Source organism: Neovison vison, chromosome 2 (genome assembly GCF_020171115.1).
Source record: "Neovison vison isolate M4711 chromosome 2, ASM_NN_V1, whole genome shotgun sequence".
NCBI lineage: Eukaryota > Metazoa > Chordata > Mammalia > Carnivora > Mustelidae > Neogale > Neogale vison.
The window spans coordinates 76207035-76230385 of NC_058092.1; the positions used below are offsets into that span (position 1 = coordinate 76207035).

The window sequence follows — 23351 nt, forward strand, 5'->3', positions numbered from 1 at the left end:
CCTAAGAGATACTTACATAAAGCAATGCTTACTCAGAAGAATTTCCACAGAATGGTTTAAACACAGCTCTTAAGCCATAACTGATGCTCCAGACATGGGGTAGGATGTGAAAAAGAGCTTGTTCAGACCCTTTGGAAGGTGTGAAATGTGGCTGTAAGAAGTAACATAAGAATAAGTTTTCCTAATGTTGGTTGAAGAAAACATGGTTTCTGGTTTTTATTTTATTTTAGATTTATTTATTTATTTGACAGACATCACAAGTAGGCAGAGAGGCACGCGGGGGCGGGGGAGTGAAGCAGGCTCCCTGCCGAGCAGAGAGCCCGATGTGGGGCTTGGTCCCAGGACCCTGAGATCATGACCTGAGCCGAAGGCAGAGGCTTAATCCACTGAGCCACCCAGGTGCCCCGGCTTCTGGTTAATGACTCAGCAGAGAGTCAAGATCCAGGAGGAGACTAGGTAATTGCTTCACAGTCTGCCCCAAATACCTTTATAGATCCAGTCTGGTGACCACCAAATGGTCTCTCATCTGAAGATGAGTGCACAGCTGGGATGGCCCAAGTTTTCAAGTGAAACCAGAAGACGTTTGCATCCTCTGATCAGCCCTGCCTCCCAGGTTTTGTCCCTGAGCTAGGACAAGCCATTAGAGCTTTGGATCCTTGCTTCAGTGGCTTTTCTTTTCTTTTCCTCTTCCAGTTCCTGGACTACTACAAGGGAAAGTCATGATTACACTAACGGAGCTGAAATGTTTAGCAGACGCCCAGTCATCCTATCACATCCTAAAACCATGGTGGGACGTCTTCTGGTATTACATCACCCTGATCATGCTGCTGGTGGCCGTGCTGGCCGGAGCTCTCCAGCTCACACAGAGCAGGGTTCTGTGCTGTCTTCCATGTAAGGTGGAATTTGACAATCACTGTGCCGTGCCTTGGGACCTCCTGAAAGCCAGCGCCAACACGTCCTCCTCTGATCCCGGGACGCCGCTTCCACTCCCCCTCAGAATCCAGAATGATCTCCACCGACAGCAGTACTCCTACATCGATGCCGTCTGTTACGAGAAGCAGCTCCACTGGTTCGCCAAGTTCTTCCCCTACCTGGTGCTCCTGCACACACTCATCTTTGCAGCCTGCAGCAACTTCTGGCTTCACTACCCCAGTACCAGTTCCAGACTCGAGCATTTCGTGGCCATCCTCCACAAGTGCTTCGATTCTCCGTGGACCACCCGTGCCCTGTCCGAAACGGTGGCCGAGCAGTCCGTGAGGCCGCTGACCCTCTCCAAGTCCAAGGTCCTGCTTTCGTCCTCAGGGTGTTCGGCCGACGTTGATTCCAGCAAGCAGTCATTGCCCTATCCACAGCCTGGCTTGGAGTCAGCTGGCATCGAAAGCCCCACTTCCAGCGTCCTGGACAAGAAGGAGGGCGAACAGGCCAAAGCCATCTTTGAAAAAGTGAAAAGATTCCGCATGCACGTGGAGCAGAAGGACATCATTTACAGAGTGTATCTGAAGCAGATCATCGTGAAGGTCATTCTGTTTGTCCTCATCATAACCTACGTTCCATATTTTCTAACCTACATCACACTTGAAATTGACTGTTCGGTCGATGTACAAGCTTTCACAGGCTACAAACGCTACCAGTGTGTCTACTCCTTGGCAGAAATATTTAAGGTGTTGGCTTCATTTTATGTGATTTTAGTTATACTTTATGGTCTCACCTCCTCCTACAGCTTATGGTGGATGCTGAGGAGTTCTCTGAAGCAATATTCCTTCGAGGCATTGAGAGAAAAGAGCAACTACAGCGATATCCCTGATGTCAAGAATGACTTCGCCTTCATCCTCCATCTGGCCGATCAATATGATCCCCTCTATTCCAAACGCTTCTCCATATTCCTGTCGGAGGTCAGTGAGAACAAACTGAAACAGATCAACCTCAATAATGAATGGACGGTTGAGAAACTAAAGAGTAAGCTTGTGAAAAACTCCCAGGACAAGGTAGAACTGCATCTTTTTATGCTAAATGGTCTTCCAGACAATGTGTTTGAGTTGACAGAAATCGAAGTGCTCAGCCTGGAGCTCATCCCCGAAGTCAAGCTGCCCTCCGCCATCTCACAGCTGGTCAACCTCAAGGAGCTTCATGTGTACCATTCGTCCCTCCTGGTGGACCACCCGGCGTTGGGCTTCTTGGAGGAGAACTTAAAAATCCTCCGCCTGAAATTTACCGAAATGGGGAAGATCCCACGCTGGGTATTTCACCTGAAGAATCTCAAGGAACTTTATCTGTCGGGCTGTGTTCTCCCTGAGCAGTTGAGTACCATGCAGCTGGAAGGCTTTCAAGACTTAAAAAACCTGAGGACCCTCTACTTGAAGAGCAGCCTGTCCCGGATCCCACAAGTCATTACAGACCTCCTGCCTTCACTGCAGAAGTTGTCCCTCGATAATGAGGGAAGCAAACTGGTGGTGTTGAACAACTTGAAAAAGATGGTCAATCTGAAAAGCCTGGAGCTGATCAGCTGTGACCTGGAACGCATCCCACACTCCATTTTCAGCCTGAACAACCTGCATGAATTAGATCTAAAAGAAAATAACCTTAAAACGGTGGAAGAGATCATTAGCTTTCAGCATCTCCAGAATCTTTCCTGCCTAAAGTTGTGGCACAATAACATTGCTTATATCCCTGCCCAGATCGGGGCACTATCTAATCTAGAGCAGCTCTCTTTGAACCACAATAATATCGAGAATCTGCCCCTGCAGCTTTTCCTATGCACCAAACTACATTATTTAGATCTAAGCTATAACCACCTGACCTTCATTCCAGAAGAAATCCAGTATCTGAGTAATTTGCAGTACTTTGCTGTGACCAACAACAATGTAAGTAAATGCACTCTTCCTTTTATTTAGCTAGTCTTTTGAGCCTCCGCTGTTGCCATGTATAATGTGGGTAAAGAAAATGGACCTTTAGTCCTACAAAGCATCCTCTGAGCCTGCTCCGACTACCACTTATCAGTCACATGCCCATGAGTAAATTATCAAAGCACTGAGCATCAATTTTTGACCTAACTTACAAGTTGTCACGGAGATTTTATGAGAAAAAATACATAAAAGCACTGGGCATCGTTCCTGGCACATAGTAATTGCTCAACAAATGTTCCCTTTCCCCATTTTTTACAGAAACATCACAGCTGAAGTATTTTAAACTAATTAGCTATAACAGAGCTTACTTTTCATTTTGGAAAGATCTTAAGTAGTTAGAAAGCTTCATAAAAGTTTTTAGCTTTCCAGATCTGTCATAGGAAAAGAACTTTTTGTTAAAAATACTGGGATCATGAATTATTCATAAATCTTTTTTGTGATGCAGTAAAAAAAGGCTTGAAATCTACATGCATATGTAGAAAGATAATTCAAAATGAAAGGCCTGGTTCTATAATGCAACACTAGGGCTTCTTAGAAGCTTTTTCCAGCCTCCGTACTTTAAAAATGAACCATAATTTGCAACAGTAAAGCCAAGTTAAGGAAAACTTGACTTCACTGAAACAAGAAAAAAAAAAAAAAATAAATGAGTAGTTTCCTAGGTTAAAATGTGAAGCAGGAGGGAAAAGGGAAAAAAAACATGCTAGCCAAAAGGGCAAGAGAGTGATGGTAATGTCCATATGAGAAGAAGGGAAAAAATCTTTCCGAAATCAGGTCTGCCATAAAATGAAACTTGATCTTCCTGTTGTAGAAAATGAGAGCTGTTTTCTTCTACCCCATCCACCAAAATGTAATATCTCCTAGACTCTTTATAATTCATATTTCATGCTAAATGTGACTATGAGCATGGTGTTGGCTAATAAACATATTAATCCCCAGACATTATTTTCAAAAACCATAGGTTGTTGGGAAAACACCAGAAAGTTGGGGGATGATAACAAAATTCCTGCTGATTTTCAGAGCCCTAAGACTTGACTCATATGTTAAAAGGCTAGAATCCATTCTAAGATAAATGAGAAATCTTCAAATCCTAACGATTATCAGGCTGTAAGACTCCTTGAGGGTTGATCTAGATTAGCAGTGTTCATCAGAATTACCTGAAGGATTTGTTAAAACACCAATTGCTGGACACCACCCGAGTTTCTGACTGAGTAGGTCTGGTGTAGGAGCCAAGAGTTGACAGTTCTCACAAAATGCCAGGTCAAGCTGATTCTGCTGGTGTGGTGACCATACTTTGAAAACTATAGGTCTAGAGATTTATTATTGGCATTGTTTAATCATGTAGTTCATCAGTGTTAATATTTTGGTTATACTTGTCCCATTGTTAAATCAATAAAAAAAGATACAACTAATTATTTTGAAAGGCATCAGTTCCACCAAGTTGTTGTGTGGTTATATCACCACATGAATTTTTGAAAACTGCAGCTGATTAAATTGTCAGCGGCCCATGAGTTATTTAAATGTGTGAGCAGGTCAATGTGTTTTTCTGGTTAATATAATAAGACCTTAAATCCATTGGTACTTTTGACACCAGGTCTATTGGTGTGACCATGTCTAAAAGAGAAATTATATCAGACACATTTATCTGGAGTAAGGGAAGATACTTGGCACATGTGGAAAGTCCTGTGCTGGGCGCCTGGGTGACTCAGTTGTTAGATGTCTGCCTTCGGCTCAGGTCATGTATTGGAATCAAGTCCCTCATTGGGCTCCTTGCTCTGCAGGGAGTCTACCTCTCTCTCCCTCCGTTCCTCCCCCCGCTCATGTGCACTTGCTCTCTCTCTCTCTCTCAAATAAATAAATAATCTTTTCGAAAAAATAAAGGAGGAGAGAAAAGTCCAATGCTGAAGGCAGTTATGGTCAAAATAGAATATCCTAGGCTTAGTTGTCTCAGAAGTCTAATAACCAGCAGTTGCTGAGCATCCCAGAGCCATAACAATGACCATGATACCTTTGAATGGGTGAGGAACACTATCATCACAACTATGAAGAGACTTATTTAATCAGGATATGGAGAAAGTAGAACTCATGCAGAAGTTACTAGCCAGAGAGATGAAAAGTTCTCCAATAGAACAGTTAACCTAAATGTAGGAAGTAAGGGAGGGAAGGGAAAAAGAATAGTTCATGGTTATGGTCTCTAAATATTTGGAAGACTTAAATAGAAATCTTCTTGCAAGTAACCATGAGGGTTAGAACCAGGACAAGTAGGGGTAAGATTTCTCATATTCCCAAAAAGAGATTTCTCATATGTCCAAAAACTGAACCTTTAAGAAGGGGTAAATGATTTCTTATTAATTAAACTATCCAGATATAGATTGTCAACCACTCGGTAAGAATGAATCAGGGATTCACGTTTCATTTTCAGGGTTCCTTCTAACTTTGAGATTCCTAAGATTCTATGAGGTAGACCAAAATATTTTTTAAAATTAGAAAATAAGGGGTGCCTGGGTGGCTCAGCTGTTAAGCATCTGCCTTTGGCTCAGGTCATGATCCCAGGATCCTGGGATCAAGACCCGCATCAGGATCCCTGCTCGGTGGGAGGCCTGCTTCTCCTTCTCCTGTTCCCTCTGCTTGTGTTCCCTCTCTGACTCTGTTTCTCTCTGTCAAATAAATAAGATCTTTTGAAAAAAGTAAATGAATAAAATAAAATAAACTTAGAAAATAAAACATCAAATTGGATGCATAAGTATATACTCAGGAATGTGAGTTGATTTTTCCATTTGGAATAAAAGTTGGTAAAGGTTCCTGAAAGCAGAGGTTTTAAAATACTCTTCTAGAGTTAGGCAATATACCAGGTTCATGGATGGACACAACAAATGCTCTCTGTGGTTAAGTAGAAAAGACATTTATTGAAAGGATGTTGTGTCTCTCATATTATCACTGTAAAGTCTGCAGAATCAAGCTTGGAAAACAGTCTAGCATTAAGTTAGTCAGATAACCAAAAGGTCAAAAGCCTAGCACAAAAACAAAATGGTGAGGGTACCCCGCCACTGACCATCCCAGCCCTGGCACAGTGCTGCCCGGAATACTGGATGCTGCTGCTACTACAGCCCTCGCCCTCCCACAAAAGTTCTTCGTGGCTTCTGCTGCTTTGTGACACTAGCCCCGATGTAAAGTCCAAGTCTGAGCACCTGATGAGCAGAGCTTATGAACTACCACCCCACACTCAAGCTGTAGAGAATCTAGAAACACTGGAATCTGGTGTTGTCGGTTCCTCCAGTGGGAAGTGCACTCACCACCAAGTCCCCACCAAGATGAAGTAGGGAATTCTCCAGACATCGAAGTTGATGGGCATCCCCCAAATGACAGACATTCACAGAGAGGGCACTCTAGAGTTTCTTCTACAAGATACTAATAGGTGTTATCACACAAAACAGTAAATATTTCTTTTTATCATATTTTTTGCTGTAGGATACCTCAGAACTTTTTGTAGTTGAATATGCTTTGTGCTTCTCCAGGAGGGAGGTATAATACTCAAATGTTTGCCGAATATATTTGAGCAAGATGTTCTTTTTTTTTTTTTTTTTTTAAATTTTATTTTTAAGTAATCTTTATACCTAATGTGGGGCTCAAACTTACAACCCCAAGATCAGGAGTTACATGCTCTACTGATTGAGCCAGCCGGGTACCCAAGATGCTTTTTTTTAATAGTAACTCTAGTGAGGAGTGTTCCTAAGAACACTGGGGGTTGGGGAAATGTAAAAGGATAGAGGTCATGGACAGAGGCATGTCCAGATGTAATGAGAGATGAGAGCATTTAGAAGGTGGGTCAGAATGGAGAATGCCTTGAAGTCTGGAGTCAAGTTCAGGTTTAAGTTCACTGAACAGTAGGTGGGGTCAGACTTGAGCTTGAAAGTGATATTTAGCATGAACCAACACCTTCAAAGAAGGCTCTGATTGTAACCCATTTAGAAGTGTTGGGAGAGTATAATCAAGAAATAAAACCCCTTGACAAAGTTTAAATCAGTTATGATTCAGAAGTAGGAATATAAAATGAAAAAATGTGGATTTATATTTGAAAGGAACACCATAGGCCATCAAGTCAGCCCACTGCCAGCCTGGGACCAAAACGTACCTACAGCCTGAGCTAAGAATGCTTTTTAAATTTGTAGATAGCCCCAACCTAAAAATGGTTTTTAAAATTTTTTAACGGTCAGGGAAAAATTTTTTTTAAATAACATTTTGTTTCACATGAAAATTAAATGAAATTCAAATCTCAGTAGCGATGAAGAAATTCCACTGTTCTCGTTCGTGGGCCTCATTACAAAAAAAAATTATCCTCGACTGTTATTCTATTTTGAATTTCCTCATTTAAACATGTATGGATTTTTTTCTCTCTTGTTATGTAAGTACCTACATTATATTTTCAGTTTTACTTCTTCACACACAAGGCCTAAAATATTTCCTATCCTACACATTTAGAGAAAAACATCTCCAACCTCTGCTCTCGTTACTGCCCTCATTTTACTGAGACTGAAGTTGATGCTCAGAGCCATTTGCCTGAAGTCTGAAGCTTCCTAGCGATGGATCTGGGATGGAACCCAAGAGCTCCAGCTCCCACTCCAGCCCTCCCTCTACTGCATCTCAGATGCATCCAACCAATGCTATTACACGGGATGCAGTGGTGTGTGTGTGGATGGACGTGGGAGGTGGGAGAGGGGGAGGCAGCGTCTCTATGCCAGTGCCAAAGCATAATTGGATTATGATGGTATTGAATGTGATGGAGAAGCATAGGAAAGGGGGAGGACTTAATAGTTGCGCTCAAATTTTAAAAACCACTCTAGTTTACACCTAGGTCTTCCAACTTCTACATTGGTGCATTTTTTAAAATTTTATTATTTATTGACAGACAGAGAGCGCAAGTAGGCAGAGAGGCAGACCGGGGGTGGGAGGCGGGAAGCAGGCTCCCCACTGAGTGGAGAGCCTGATGTGGGGCTCAATCCCAGGACCCTGGGATCATGACCTGAGCCAAAGGCAGAGGTTTAACCCACTGAGCCACCCAGGTGCCCCTGCATTTGTGCATTTAATCCATTTCTTTTATTAGCTCCAAGGCTTGTAGCCTATTAACTCCAAAGCTTGTAGCTGGAAGTAGAAATTACTTCTGAACATCATTTATTTGGTGGAGCTTGGGTTTGACATCATTACTTAGGAATGGAAATATTCATTTTTATTTCCTGAAACAATTGGATTTTATGGATTTGGTTAGCATGTTCTGAGCTGATGTGTTCGACAGCCAGGAAAAAAAGGGGAAATCTGATACTGAGACAGAGTCTGAAGTAAGTTGAAGCCTCTGGAAACAGGGGAGTATTTAATTATCAAATGCCAGCAATAGATACAGGAAGGGGACCATCCTTCCTTGGATGTTCTAGGGGCTCTACTACATTTTGTTTGAGAAATGTTATTGCCAGAGAATTCTAGGATATAGCATTAGTTTCTCTCCTTTTCTCAGTTTATTTAATAGCTTGTTACATGTATAGTTTATAGTTCATTCTGTAAAAACCATCTTGCATATGAAGTCTCTCATCTCCCTGATAGTCTGCAAACATTTCTTTTTTTTTTTTTTTTTTTTAAAGAAATCAGTAGCATGGGGGTGATTTTTTCCTTTTCAGGTTGTATATTATATGGTCTAGGAAAGAGCATGTTAAATGAATTGAGAATAAATAAATGCTATCTAAAAATTTTTTTATAAAATGTATTGGCCCAGGCAAAACGCTTTTTATATTCTTGCAAGTTTCAGGACAAACTTTTTTTTTTTTTTTTTTAATTCATTTGCCAGAGAGGTAGTACAAACAGGGGGAGCAGCAGGGAGAAGGAGAAACAGATTCCCCGCTGAGCAGGGAGCCCAATGTCCTGAGCTAGAGGGAGAGGCTTAACTCACTAAGCCACCCAGTCATCCCCAGGGTAAACTATTTTTAAAGGTGTTCGATTTTTCAGAATAAAATAGCTGAAATGAAGGAAAGTTTTGCGTCTCTAACACAACTCCCCAGCCTCCTTTAACATAATTGGATTCAGGTAGGTGACAAAAGGTCGCGCGCCTCAGCTGAGTGCTGACCTGAGAGAAAGTCCCTGAGATGGACACTTGGCACTCAGGAAGGAGAACCGCTAACCGCAGCCCTTGCCTCCCTTTCATGACAGCAGCACAGCTGAGGGGCCCCACCGGCTCACTCCCACTGCCTTGTGAAATCCCTCGTCTGCCTTAGGGGGCTGAGAAGTTGCTACAATCACAAATTCAGAAATTTGAAAGAAGATTGATGAGAATTGGTAGTGCTGATAGCCAGACAGGAGCGTGACGGCAATGGCTTCCGGGTATTCTCCCAGTGGAGATGAGTCCCGTTAAGCAAGGTCCTTGCTGGGCATCTGGAAGCTAACTGAACTAGGGAGATGGAGGGGTCCCTGAGACAGTCTCTAATACAGCCCCTCCTTCCCAGCATCCATGACAGATTAATTTAATTCATGTAACTGTTTAGTATTTCTCACCCAGGAAACCAGAGCTTCTCAAATGGGGGCACTTTTGCTGCCCCCTAGGTGACATTTGTCTGGTGACATTTTTGATGATCACCACTGAGGAGGCATCTAGGACACAGAGGCCAGGGACGCTGCTAAATAGTATATAATCCACAGGGCACCCCCACAAAAGGAATTACCTCACCCAAAATGTCAACAGTGCCACAGTTGAGAAATCCTGCATTAGACCATGGCTCTCAAAGACCCATCTGTCTTGCTCAGCGCTTTATCCTCTGCACCTAACTGGGAGACTGGCACGGAGGCTCTCTGCCTGCATTTACTGAATACAGATGAGCCAAGCCTACCCTTTTTTTTCAGCTGGCTTGCCTAAGTCATCACTTAGACGCTGATAGGCACTCTCAGGGTTGAGCTTGGGCTGCACAAGACTGATTGTTTACTCTACTTGTACGTCCCTGACCCTACTTCTGAGTAGCAGGGGTCTGACTAGAAGATGTTGCAGTAGAAAGGGGTTCCATTTCTCCTGTCTCCTATCTCTCTGCCACATTTCTACATCGAAATCTACGTATGTACAGTTTTACATCTGCATACTTGAGAAGAGAATGAAAGGGAAGGATGGATATTTTTCCTTTGCTTATTCCTAGTATTCTGGTGTGCAATGACGAACTTTATTGAATGCCATACTCAGCAATGGGGATCATTCGATTTATTTCCAAGGATATCCAGGACTCAGTATATGTGTGGGTGATGGAAGAGAGGGGAATTTCCAATATAATGAGCATTTTTGAAGGCAGTCTGACCATTTTTTAGTTTGCATAGAGAATGTTTATCCTTTTGAGAAGATTGTTCTGGATGGCCCTGGAAATTCCAGCAGAAAGCTGGCTCAGTTGGGCTGTGTTAGCCCGTCAGAGCAGCGGGCTGAGCTCTCGAGCGCCCCTTTCATCCCTATGTCTACCAAAGCCATGTCCTGAACCAAGGAAGGAGCCTGCACTATTTCATAGCTGCAAAGATGCCCCATCCAGAGATACATAAATATGTGGAGTGTTATAGATCAGGGTGTGTGCTGTCCAGCACTGCCTGGTGCAAACTCACCTTTCAGTGGCATGGTGAGAGGGGGGGAATGCTTGCTCTCAGCTCTTCTGTGGATGTCTTACAAGCAACTTTCACATATGGACTGTGACTCCCTTAGAAATTCCCATGCAACCACCCACCACATGGGGGAGCAGCTCATTTGAGCAGTCCTAGGTGTTGACCTAATTTCAGGCTATTTATCATACTTTAAATTATTTCTCCGTGTTACATGATTTCATTGAAACTGCCAGAGGGCAGGAAGAAGGGTAAAGACTCAGAAGTGTGTATGTGGAGGGAAATGAAATGTGCATGTGTAGATGATCACGTCGTCTTGTCTGTGCTTCTGTCGACTTTTTTCCTTTAACAGAAGGAAGTTTTCAATCTCTAGAAATAGCCTTGTGTCTGTACTCACAGTGTTTTTGAGGCTACTGCTCATTATATTACACAGTAATTCTTCATGAGGACTCTTGAGAACAAGTTATTTCTGATCCTCGGCCTCAAGAATAATTATGATTTTCCTAAAATGCTGCTGTTGTTGTTTTTTATCTTGGGGACTGTGAGTAGGTGACTGATTAGGTTTTGTTTGGGAATTGCTTATTAGAATGATTAGAATCAAATCTTTTGCCCACGCACACGTACAGCAGGGGTTTAGAAGTTCATGGTAGCCTCAGTGCCAACTTCAAGTCAGGCCGTTCTTCTTTTTTCTTTATCTTTTCCATCTCCTTCATATTTATCATCACTGTTCTGTGGAGTCCTGCAAATGTCCAGGAATGTTTTTGGGAAAAGGTAGGGGCATAAATAAGCAAATGTATTATCATAGGCCACAGAAAACAAGTTTTACTGGCTTCTTTTTTTCCCTTTCCAGATTGAGACGCTACCAGATGGGCTGTTTCAGTGCAAAAAGCTGCAGTGTTTACTTTTGGGGAAAAATAGCCTGATGAGTTTGTCCCCTCACGTGGGAGAGCTGTCGAACCTGACTCATCTGGAGCTCATTGGTAATTACCTGGAAACACTTCCTCCTGAACTGGAAGGATGTCAGTCCCTAAAACGGAGCTGTCTGATTGTAGAGGAGAATTTGCTCAACACGCTTCCTCTCCCTGTAACAGAACGTTTGCAGACGTGCTTAGATAAATGCTGACCTAAGGAGAAAATAATGTTTAAAAGTTTGCCCCAGGGCTTTAAATGAGAACTAAGATTTTCTAAGTTATAAAGATGAAAAATGGGTAATAATTATGACTAACTATAACCAAATATCTTTAAAGCAACTCAGTGTCTAACTCTAAAATTAAACAGGTAAAAAGTGTTAACACTGAACTTAAGTCTTGTGAATAACTGATCTTTAACTTAATAAGAGGTGAGAAGTACACGTCGAGGGTGACATGGGGGACATGAAATTGTTGAGTCTCTACGTTACAGTTTTTACCTTGAAGATTAGATACTCTTTCATCTCCTTCCCCTAGTCCTCATTACTTACTTATTTGCACACTTGTTTTAACGGACTTCCTGCTTTGATATTTATCACCTAGACCATAAATTCATCAATATAGATGTCCTTGGTGTATATTGTACACTGTCTTTGATTTATGTTCTGAAATCATTTTAGGCAGGGTGTACATTGTGCTTGGCCAAATTCCTTGTTGGCTTGATTTTACTTCCTGTCCAAGCTTGCTGGAGTCTTCCTTCATCTTGGCTTATCTTAACAATGGTGAATCCTAAAAAAGAAAGCCCCGAAACAAGGGTGAGCCCTGAGAAAGCACCTGTCTTTGGCGTGAACATAAAAAAGGACAGGGTACTAAGGACCCGTCAGCCTCGGGGCATCCTGAAAATTACTCTATTAACTAAAATGTCTTCTTTTGTATCATCAAAGCCTTTCTTATTTGCTAGTCATTTTTATAGTAAATGTAAAACCTGTGACTATTTTCTATGGTATAATCTTGGATTCAAAGTCTGTGAGAATAATTTTTGTAAGGTACAGAGAACACATGCATTTAAGAATTTACTATTAATATACTTGGTTTGGGCTGCTTACGAGTCTCCTGTTTGTGTGCACCCTGCTCCAGAATGTTTTTGTACTCTGCAACTAATTACTTTTGGATAACACAGGCCTTGTGTTCATGCCCTAAAATATTTGGGGGGTTTCCTCATAAGAGGATGGCCGCATCATCTACCTCTCTCTTCCCTAGTCTCTGTGCTTTTGTACGGGTACAATTCTTAATTAGTTTAAAAACTGTGACGGAGGGGAGAGGTACAGAATCGAATCTTTAAAACTGATTTCATAACACCCAGATAAATTAAGACTTCAAGCAAAATACTTCATCTGCATGATCTCTAGATGTGTTTATCATGTAAAACACTCCGCCTCTATTCAGTATTTAAGAATTCTCAAAGCTCACAAAGCAGTAGATCCATTTAACTGAAGTTCATCTCGTGCTTTTGTCTAACTTTCCTGGAATGCATTTTGCTCTTCCTTTTTTTTTTTTTAAATAAACAGCTTTGTGTGTAGTCTTTTATTATCACGCATATTGTAAAATGAATAAAGTCAACTGACTCATTTTTGGGAAATGTACATTTTTACCATGTTTTTCTCTAACGGGTCTGGGCATAATGATGCCCGACTCATTTTGGATGTTAACTCTGAAGTAACCCGTTAACTGCACCTAGACAAAAGTGGAAAACACTATGGGTAAAGTACTGTAAACACAGAATTGTGATGTGTGGGATGTCGTTTCTTGCTTTGCCCCTTCCAGAAAGATAAAAGTGAGTCTTTAAATCACAGCAAAATGTCACTCCCCTCACCTGCCACACACCCCTGAACTCAAGCTCAGAAAGGAATTGCTTATGTCAAATGTAATTTGAATAAAATGAGCTATAAAACTCTAAGCACCAAAAGCTGCCTAAAACATTTATTTTTATTCTGAATGAGAAGGAACAGTGTAAAAATGTTAATTCCTACCAAAACTTGCCTTTAGTCAGAACATTCAAGTTCTCAGGGACCCAGGCATAACTGATGAAACTTTCTTCTAGGACTTTAGAAAACAGATTCTGACTCTATCTAGGGTTTTTGCTCTTTTTGTTTTTGTTTTTTTGTTTTTTTTAAATGTAAGTTAACTGCCATTTTAATGTTTCGCAATAAAATTGTCATGTGTACTGATTTCAGTGTTGGGTAGGATTTATCTTAAATATTTGGAATATGGAATATGATGCATGGAGAGGTATTGAAATATTTGTGGCCATATAATTAGCCATCCTTTCCATGAAAAATCCCACCCCCTTCCAGGAAGAAGAGTTTTCAAAAACAGATTTCAGCTTTGCTACCATTCTCACAAACTAAAACATCTCCACGGCTAGTCACACCAGCTGTGTTCCCTGCCAAAGTCATTGACTAAGTCTTCCTTACCACTATTCTCAGTTTCTAGAAGCCCATTACTTACCATCAGGATCAATACTGAATATTGTAAGCTGCTTTCCAAACACTAGGGTATGGTTACTGGTACAAATCTTGTTCTTTGATGCCACAGTTTTTAGATTTCTGTCTTGTTTCCGTCCTACACACCAGTGTTTAGGTAGCTTTCGAAATAATGTGGCCCTGAAGCAGTGAACACTGAGACCGCCGCTTGACATATTGGAAATGTGGCATTGGAGGCCACCTTCACTGCATTGTTGGAGCAGATCTTCATTTTGCGAGTGTTCGTATTCGTTTAAGAGGATTCTCAATGAGGAAAATGCGGTGTATTCAATGAGGACACTTTAGTTGGCCTAGGATCTCCAAGAATGTATAGCATGTTTTCCAAAAAATACACGTGGCTATTACTCTGAACAAAATTGGTGGCTTATGGTAGCAATGGCATAGCTTCGTTTCACTTAACCACACACACACACTCACAGATGAGCTTGGCAACACACAGACACAGACACCCTGGGCAGTTTTAAGCACTCCTGGTATGGTATAGTGTTCCTTCCCTAACCTACCCTAGGATATGTCTTTGTGGCACATAGAGACCGTGTTTTCATTCTTCATCCTCAGTCTTCATTTTTTCCCCTGGATATCACCATATTTCACTGTCACTTAACAAATGTTTGTGTTAAACAGGGTAAGCAGAGATCCATGGGCTCCCAGTGCTGTGGCCTAACTCGTTCATTGGTAAAGTTACTACTGTGCTGTGGTAAGCGGCAGTGAGTTCTTTGCATAATATTAATTGTTTGAGAGTGACAATATTTGTTTCTGTTCTTCATGCATTTCATGATTCAGATTTTGTATGTTTAATTACAATATCACATAATGATGGGTTAACAAACCATTAAAATAATCAAATAGTTAACCTCTGGGTGACAGCTTTCTTTCCCGATATTTTCCATAAAACGCTCCTTCCATTTTTACATTCTCTCAGCATCGTCCTAACTGCACGTAGGTATGTTGTTTTCCCTCTCCACTCACTCACCTCCTTATACTTGGTTAGCACTTGTGTACAACAATATATTTGTGCTAAAGAACTCGCAGTGATCCTTGAGCATGTATTTATTTGGGGGGAAGCCAGGGCCTCTAATTAGGCCTGATTGAGTTGTTCCACTTTACCCGTCACTGCAGTATTTAGAGCTGATTCAACCCATGATCTCTCATCCCTCCCAGAAGCAAGAGAATATAACCGTAAGTCCACTTTGTTTCCAGGAACTGGATATTGCATCAAAATCTGTGTTCACTTCTTTCTGGAAACAAGAGGGAGGCGATGGAAGGCGGAGGAGCTCCCTTGTATCCTCCTTTGAATTATGAAGACATTATATACATGAAATGGTATAAACTAATGGCTGTTGGAAAATGTCCTGGATATAATTATTTCTTCAGTTGAATGTGAAAGCAGTGAAAACCTGCAGTCCTATTTAATTGGTTTCTTCCTGTTTCTGGCCCATCACTTTTAAATCCACTGGGAACTATCTGCTCGGTACCTTTGGTAATAGACTCCATTCTCTTCAACTTTTTTTTTTTTTTTAAATATGAACAATTTCATCAACACTAAAGCATTAATACAGAATATATGAGCTAAAGTACTGAGCTGAGATGGCTCCCGGTTGAACCTAATTCATGTTTAAATTTTGCATTTGACTTGTATAATACACCACTGCTGAGAAAAACAATTATGAATGCCCCCTGCATGTTCTATATTATCTCTAACAGAGATGGTGCAATTTAAAAAATACAAAGGGGCATAGAATTAGAATCGACATGTCTGTGCATATGTGTCTTGTGTGTAAACCTAAATATTTATGTTTAAATACTCTTAAAGCTCCTCAGATGTTTCACTCTGAGTGGAATAATGGGCCAGTCTTGGGTGGGGGCATTTTCTTTGGTTAGCTTCACAGTGAAAGCTGCCTTTGTTATTTTGTCACCTGTTTTGAAACATGTACATAGTCGGGTTTTGCTTCTGGTAATGAATTATTAGAAAATATAAGATTTTTTTTTTTTGTAAGCTGAATGTTTTGAGGCCTCAGGTTTACCATGTAAATCTGCATTTTGGTGGTGAATCCCTTTGCTTGAGATTCAGTGGTTTTTGGTAAACTTCACTGTTTTAAAGTACCTTTTGTGTAAAACACAGATTCAATTTTTATAACAAATGGCAAATAAAAACATTAAATGTTGGAAGAAGTTGACTCTACTGATTTGTCCCCACGTAGGTGTACTGCTGTATCATTCACTGGATAGTCAATTTTAGATTTACGCATGAATCTCATGACAAGAGTAGGAGTTCTCAAAATATGCGATGATGCATCACAAAATAACAAGCCCCTGAAAAGAGCTGGTTTGATCCTAGAATATGCTGGTGCAAGCGAGCAAGGGGCGACATCTGTCCCCAGGACTCTAAGTAGGTCCGCCTTTCCGGTGGTGCTCGTCCTTGGGGACTGGTGTTCACAAGGCGACCCAGCTCTCTCCCTCTCCTCTTGGCTCTCATTTCTCCATTTACTGTTAGCTCAGCACTAACACTGGCTATGGATCAGATTAATAAAAAGTAAAGAACTGCAAGATGAAATTTTGAGAAGGTTGAGTAAAAGAGGGAAAATGGAATTACTGGGTAAAATAAGTCCATGATAGTTCGACCTTCCTCTCTGTCTCCCTCTCAAGTTCCTACTCCCCCAACAAAAGCTGATCAAAGACTTTTCTCTGCTGGAGGACAGAACTCGACATACATGGAACCAGATTTTATGAAGGAAAGTGACTCTGCTGACTTACACTGGCTGGCCGTGTTTCACCCTGAACGTGCGGTACTTCAAGAAAGGCATGCATCCACCTCGAAGGGCTGAGCAATGGGAGACACTGAGGAAAAGAAGCCAGGGTCTGACTCAAGACATCAGCAGCCATTTAAGGGACTGCCAGGGACCTCGGGACGCTGGGGTCCTGTGCCAGCAGCCTCCAGGACAGTGATGGGGCCCCGAGTTTATGCAAAAGTGTGACTTCATTCGTCAGTATTCCCTTCCACCCTGAAATAACAGCCGTTCCCGACTGTGACTACAGTGAGGGCCTGTCGGCCGGGAGAGATGCCCCTGTGCTGTTGAGCCCATGTTGCCCTTCTGGGGATTCTCTAAAACCCCACTGGTAGCTGCAGCCCCTGTCCCCACTCCTCACTGAGCTCTACAGAAAAGTGATTGGTCCAGAGGCCCAGAGTCACTCCTTTGAACTCAAGCCCCATATTTACCGAAGAAAAGAGATCTTGTATGGCAAAGGAGGATCAGAAAAAAAGTCATTTTATAAAATGCACAGTCTTTTTTAAATTACAAATCTCTCTTCACCCTGTTGTCTCCTTATCCTCTGATCTAGATTTATAAATCCTGCCTCCCAAATACCAGTGATTCTGTAGAGCTGCCTGCGTACTACACAGTTTTTCAAATTATTTCTTATCATAAATACCTTACGGGGACGCCTGGGTGGCTCAGTGGGTTAAAGCCTCTGCCTTCAACTCAGGTCATGATCCCAGAGCCCTGACATCGAGCCCCGCATCGAGCCCCCCCATCGGGCTCTCTGCTCAGCAGGGAGCCTGCTTCCCTTCCTCTCTCTCTCTGGCTGCCTCTCTGCCTACCTGTGATCTCTGTCTGTCAGATAAATAAATAAAATTTTAAAATTTTTTTTAAAAAATAAAAAAAAAAATACCTTAAATTGCATATGCCCTTTTACACATGCCTGGTGCTTGTTCGGGGAGGGCCTGTCACACACCATTCTTTACTCTCTGCCTCCCTCTGCCGCTGAGATGAGAATAAATCAAATAGAAGGTGACAAGCTCTGGCTCCATAGTTTCTTCTTGCCTTGCCTTTATCCAGTGCAACCCCCAAGGTAAGATCTTAACAATTCAGTGGCCCCTACTTAATCTCAGTGACTCCTGTCAAATGAGAGGCACTCAGAAAGCCTCAAGCAGTGCCTGGCACCAGGACCAGACCAGACATGTGGGTGCCCTAGGCAGTTAAGAATTTGGCACCCCTTTAAAAAACCTTTGAATATTTATTCAATGTGCCCTTGAGAGAGATAAGGGAATTGGTCTTCTATTACTAAAAATCATGAACTTTCAGGGCACCTGGGTGGCTCAGTCGGCTGAGTGCCCAACTCCTGATTTCGGCTCAGGTCATGATCTCAGGGTCATAGGATCAAGCCCGGTGTTGGGCTCTGAGCTCAGCACAGAGTCTGCTTGTCCCTCTCCCTCCACTCCTCCCCCCACCCCACTCTCTCTCTCTCAAATAAATAAATAAATAAAATCCTTAAAAATAAAAATAAAAAAATTCATGAACTTTCGTGTCAACTATCTAATTATTCCATTCTTCCCCCCCGCTTTAAAAAAAAATCTCAAAAGTAAGGTAAAGATGAGGATTGGGGCGGCCAAGGGTTGCAGAGCCAGTGAGAGTTCTCATGGCTCATAACAAGTCTGTCACACACACCCCAATAGAGAATCTCCTCCCAGGCCTCTTGAGCAGGCCTGTCAGCTGCTGGGGCTCACCTCCCTTTTTTCCCTTGGAAGGACTGAAGTACCTTACTCTCCTGGTCCCCACCCTCTCCCTTTCCAGGATGCGCTCTCTCCCTCTCCACCTCTCCTCTGGATGTGCTACTTAGCATTTTCCTAATTATGCACTCCAAGCTTACATATTTTCACCCATTACTAAATGCCATCTTTGAGAGTATTAAGTCATACTAAGAATGATGTTTTAGCTTGTACTCACGAAAATAAACATCTTTCACTTATCAAGAGTCTCCCTTCCTAGAAGGTGGTTTCTTGTCACAATTTCAAATTCCAAATAAGAGATTTCTTCAATATACTGAATGGGGGTAGGACCAATTTGCATTCCTTAAGCGGATAACCTAGAATATTGCATATGGAAACCGGAGTTAACTGGTCACCTAATTCCAATTACTTCATTAATATTTTGATCTGTGTAAATTAATACCCAAGGCAAATGTCTAAACCCCAGGAGGACCAAATGCTACCGGTGTGACAGGAGTTTCCTTCTAGTCTTTGCCTCAAGTGGGTTTGGATTGACATCCTTGTCTTGGTGTCTCTATAGTGCTTCCTAGAGAAATGACTTAGATCATTATGGGGAGAATGGAAGAGTTCTGTCACCCTTTCATAATAGACAGAGCCAGTTCTCCTACAATTGCTCTGTGAAAAGGGAAAGTCTGAAGAAGTAACCAAATGAAGGAGAATTGATTCAGACTGCGTTAAGAGACTTGGGAAAATTTTGCTGGCTTGTGATACCTGGACAGAGCAATAAATCATGAACTACATTAATGATTTCAAATTGAGAAAAGATAAAAATGGAATCATTTTGTCTATGCTCCTTCAGCATGGTGTCCATCCCTGGAGGGGAAATAGCATAATGTTATTGAACACCTGCTACGAGCCAGGTGGCGGATGATGTATGCGTGCTAGCTCAATCCATCCAACAGCCTTATTTGGTATGTTATTCCTATTTTACAGATGAGAAAACAAACTTGGAAACTGTAACATTTTCCAAGTTCTCCTGACTGTTCAGAAGAGGAACCCTATTCAAACTACAGGTCTGCAAAGCCTGTTTCTACAGAGGTGCAGTAAAGAACACAACCCCATACTACATACTCTCTTCCCCACCTTGCAGTTTGAAGACTCCAGATGGTTCTCTGGTTTTCAGAGCTCACCGCCCTCTTCCCTCACTTTGAGCCCAGTTCTTCCTCCTCCATATTTGTCCTAGTTGGTCTTCTCCAAGCCAGTGAGTTACTTCCTGTCCATTTTATTTGCTCCCTCACTTACAAATGTAATTTCAGAATTTTAGAACTTTCCAACTGGAAGGAACCACATAGACTTTTCTGAAGAGGAAGACCTAACTGGCTTGTTTAGATCACAGACCCACTGTCTGAGGGAGCTGCCACCTATCTGCTTATGTCCCTGGTGAGTACACTTTGTGCTCTCCTGGGCTGGTTCTCAGAAGTCCAGAAAATCTATATGTAAACAAAGAGTGGAAGATCTGAGCTCAGCAGCCAGGCATCCTCCCTAACTCCAGTCCTGTGCATTCCCTCACAAGCTGCATTCATTTGAACTGTGTCCTGCATCTTAATAATGACCCCTCCTGGGCATAGGACATTACTGGACACAAAGCAGTTTAGGTTCCTGTCCCCATTTCACCTAAAAGAAAACTAGGCTCTGCAAGAGACATTCTTCAATAGTTACCACATTGGGCATCTGCCATAGACTTTGTAAATATTATTAATGCTTAAAACATATGAAGGTAGGCATGATCTCCATTCTATAGAAAAAGAAGTAGGCCCAGGCAAGTTAAAGGATATATTAGGTCACATATGAGATTGCATAGGGTGTGGCACAGCCAAGTTTTGAACTGGGGACTCTGTAGCACCAAATCCCCACTTTTTGTATAGTGCACACAGACAAGGTCATATGGCAAACAAGGGATGGAGCAGTGAATACAGCTGAGGATTTGGGCATCAAATACTGTCCTTTATGATGTACAGGCTCTGAATATTCTGGGAAAAGATAGACATACACTCACATACATATGCACAAACACGGTTTTAAATACCCTTTCATGTAAATATAAAATTTCATCCAAAGTGCTAATATATTGTTAAATGTGGTTATTTGGCGGGGGGGGGGGGGAGCTGTTTTTATTTACATATCCTAACCTAAGCTCCGAGCACTTTTGATATCATTTGAAGAATGAAATGCCATTCTGAATTTCGAGTCCTGTGGGAGATGTTGGGTAAAGACCCTCATGCCATTAAAAGGAGAGGTTAATATGTTGGGTTTTGTTTCAAGGTAGAGATGAGGCTCGTCATCAGTTTGGGCTTCACTCCATGGCAGTCTAACTCCCTTAGAGCCCTGATTTATTATAGGGAAATGCTGGCAGACATTTTAGACTTGCAAAATGACTACCAATCCCAGTTCAGGCTAAATTAGTTCTAAATTCGTTCTGCTGATTTAGACGTTTGGAGGAGCGGGTTATGCTGTCCTTATTGAATTCATGCCATGTTCCAGATAAGAAGCTGTGTTTCTCACCCCAAGCTGATGGTGTGTCTCTCCCTGGTTTTGCCTTTTGGCTGAATGCACTGCTAACTATGGAAAAAGCCTTAAGTCAAGCAAAGAACCCACTCCTTGAAGCCCTGATTCCCTTGACATTTGCCTTTGGCGTCATATCAAAGCACATGCCTTTCAAGGCAAGTGGTACATCAGGTCAGCTGTCCCTGGGGTCCATGCACCCAGTGCGACCACAGCTCTTGGATGCTGCCTGTCCCCCAACCTGCCACTGAGCTCTGCTAAGGAAGGAAAGATTCCTTACCAAGCAACTTTGTGTAATCATGTTGTCTGTTTATCTTCTTCTAGATGAAAGAAATTGGCCCTTTTTCTACTGGTGGTGAGTCTTCATTCATCCTGCTTAGAAAAGGGTGCCCACAGAGAATTTTTTTGCAAGGGGGGAAATAAGTCAGATGGAATAGGTGATGCTTGGCGCGCGCAGCGGAGACCGTCACTGAGCCCATGACTGGAGGGCCTGTAGGAAAATAACACTTTTCTCTCTCAGAGTGAGCCGTGACTCAGGGGATTTGGTGTTGCTGAGGATTCTGGAGGTCAGCTCAACAGGAGAGAGGACGTGAGGTCCTTGTGACATGTGGAATTCAGCATCTGCCTTAGAAATGATCGCATTTCCAGTGCAATATGCATATGTCCGTGGGTTCGGGGGCCTGGCCTAATCGAGCCTAATGAGAGGGTGAACTTAGGTGTTCCCTAGAGTGCCTGCAACTCTGGTATTCTGATTGACATAGAAGGTTCAGTGAGTAGGAAGTGTTGATGGGGGCCAATATTAACTTTCTTAAGAGTCTGAACACACCATAGATTTATTTTTGAGCTTTTAAAATGACTCATTTTCAGGACATACGAATAAGACTTTTATTCACTGGAGAACCTAAAGCATAATAGCAAGTGGAGGAGGATGGAACTGGTAGGAAGAACGGTCCTGCCATCTCTGCATCAGAAAAGATAGTGCGACAGTGAAGGGAGCTCTCGAGGACAGGCCGGCTAGAACAGTTTCAGAAGGGCCTTTGTCATGCTCAGTTGATAGGTCCCAGTAATGACAAAGGTGACCCATGTGGTACTTGACCCTCGTGGGCTTTAGCACCAAAGCTGGAAATCTGAGGCCACTCCATCACCACTTACACTGAGCCTGGAGTCTGACTCGGGGCCCATGGATACCTCCAAATTTTCAGGTCTCAGGATTATGTTCCATGGGGCTATAGCCTAAGCGTCCAAGCAGCAGACCGGCTCAGTTGGAGAGACACACCTCCAGTCTTGGTAAACTGAGGCGTGTCAGCTTCTCCCTGCATTTAGTATACGCTTCCAACAGGGTACCAGCTCCTAGGGCAGACTGTGTGGCCATCGGGCTCACCTGACATGTGACGGGCTGTCCTGGATCTTGTGTGCTGTGCTCCTCCTCTGGGCCCTGGTGCCCAGCTCAGGACTGCTCTTAGGCTTGTCCTAAGAGAAGAAGGGGAAGCAAGATCAGTGTCCTAGACACAGCTGGACAATCAGCAGGCTACCAGGAAGGCACTCCACTCCGTGCTGACTTGGAGGATTTTCTCCACCAGTAACACGTGAGTAACCAACCTAATGTCTCTGCGCCTCTGTTTCCTCTTCTATAAAATGTAAACTCTAGTCTACAAATACTAAGCATTTGTTCCCAGGCAGTTGCCATCCTAGGTACTGAGGATACAGTGTGATCAATGGGGACAAGACAAACAAGGGCCCCACCTTCATGGAAGTATGGCTTCAGGAGGGTTCCGTGAGATTATATAAAATGCCTAGCATCTTTTCTGACCCTGGTAGGTGTTCACTGCTGGTTAGTTCTGATGACTTTTCCTCCAAATACAGTAGAAAATCTTTTAAAACATGATCTTTCCCACCCCTTGTACATGTATTTCTCTTTGCCTAGAATGCTCTTTCATGCTCCCTTTGCTTAGCTAACTCCTGTTCATCCTGTGTTTGGTGTCAAGGGTCACTTCCTTAGCATAGGAACCAGACCAGGTCCAAGTTCGGGGTTCCCTGTTGTGTGTCCTCATTGCAACTGGCACTCTACTTTGAGGTATCCATCCTTTTGATTACTACTACTCATTCAGTGTCTATGTTCCTGACCAGATTATAAAACTGGGGTGGATGGCATCCATGTCTACCCAAGTCTAGGCTCCAAGGTGTTCCATAAGTATCTGACCATCCGACTGGTTGTCATGTGAATGGGATATTCTCTTCCAAATGAGAGACATCTATGGGGTCAGAAAAAGGAGAATCTGTACTCCAGAAAAAGGAGAAAAGTACTCCATCAGGAGTACTCGGGCCCTTTCTTTCCTCCCTCTTCTCT

At 42.5% G+C, this 23351-nt stretch overlaps 1 protein-coding gene across 3 annotated transcripts in view; it reads left to right on the forward strand.

Moving 5' to 3' along the window:
• The window catches only part of LRRC8B (leucine rich repeat containing 8 VRAC subunit B), a 66361-nt gene extending 50233 nt beyond the window's left edge, over window positions 1–16128 (forward strand). For all 3 annotated transcript variants that reach the window (XM_044238647.1, XM_044238648.1, XM_044238649.1), the window contains 2 exons: window positions 694–2861; window positions 11356–16128. In XM_044238647.1, coding sequence (XP_044094582.1) covers window positions 720–2861; window positions 11356–11628 — 2415 coding nt within the window. In that variant the 5' untranslated portion in view covers window positions 694–719 and the 3' untranslated portion in view covers window positions 11629–16128. The remainder of the gene's footprint in view (window positions 1–693; window positions 2862–11355) is intronic.
• The last annotated feature ends 7223 nt before the right edge of the window (window positions 16129–23351 follow it).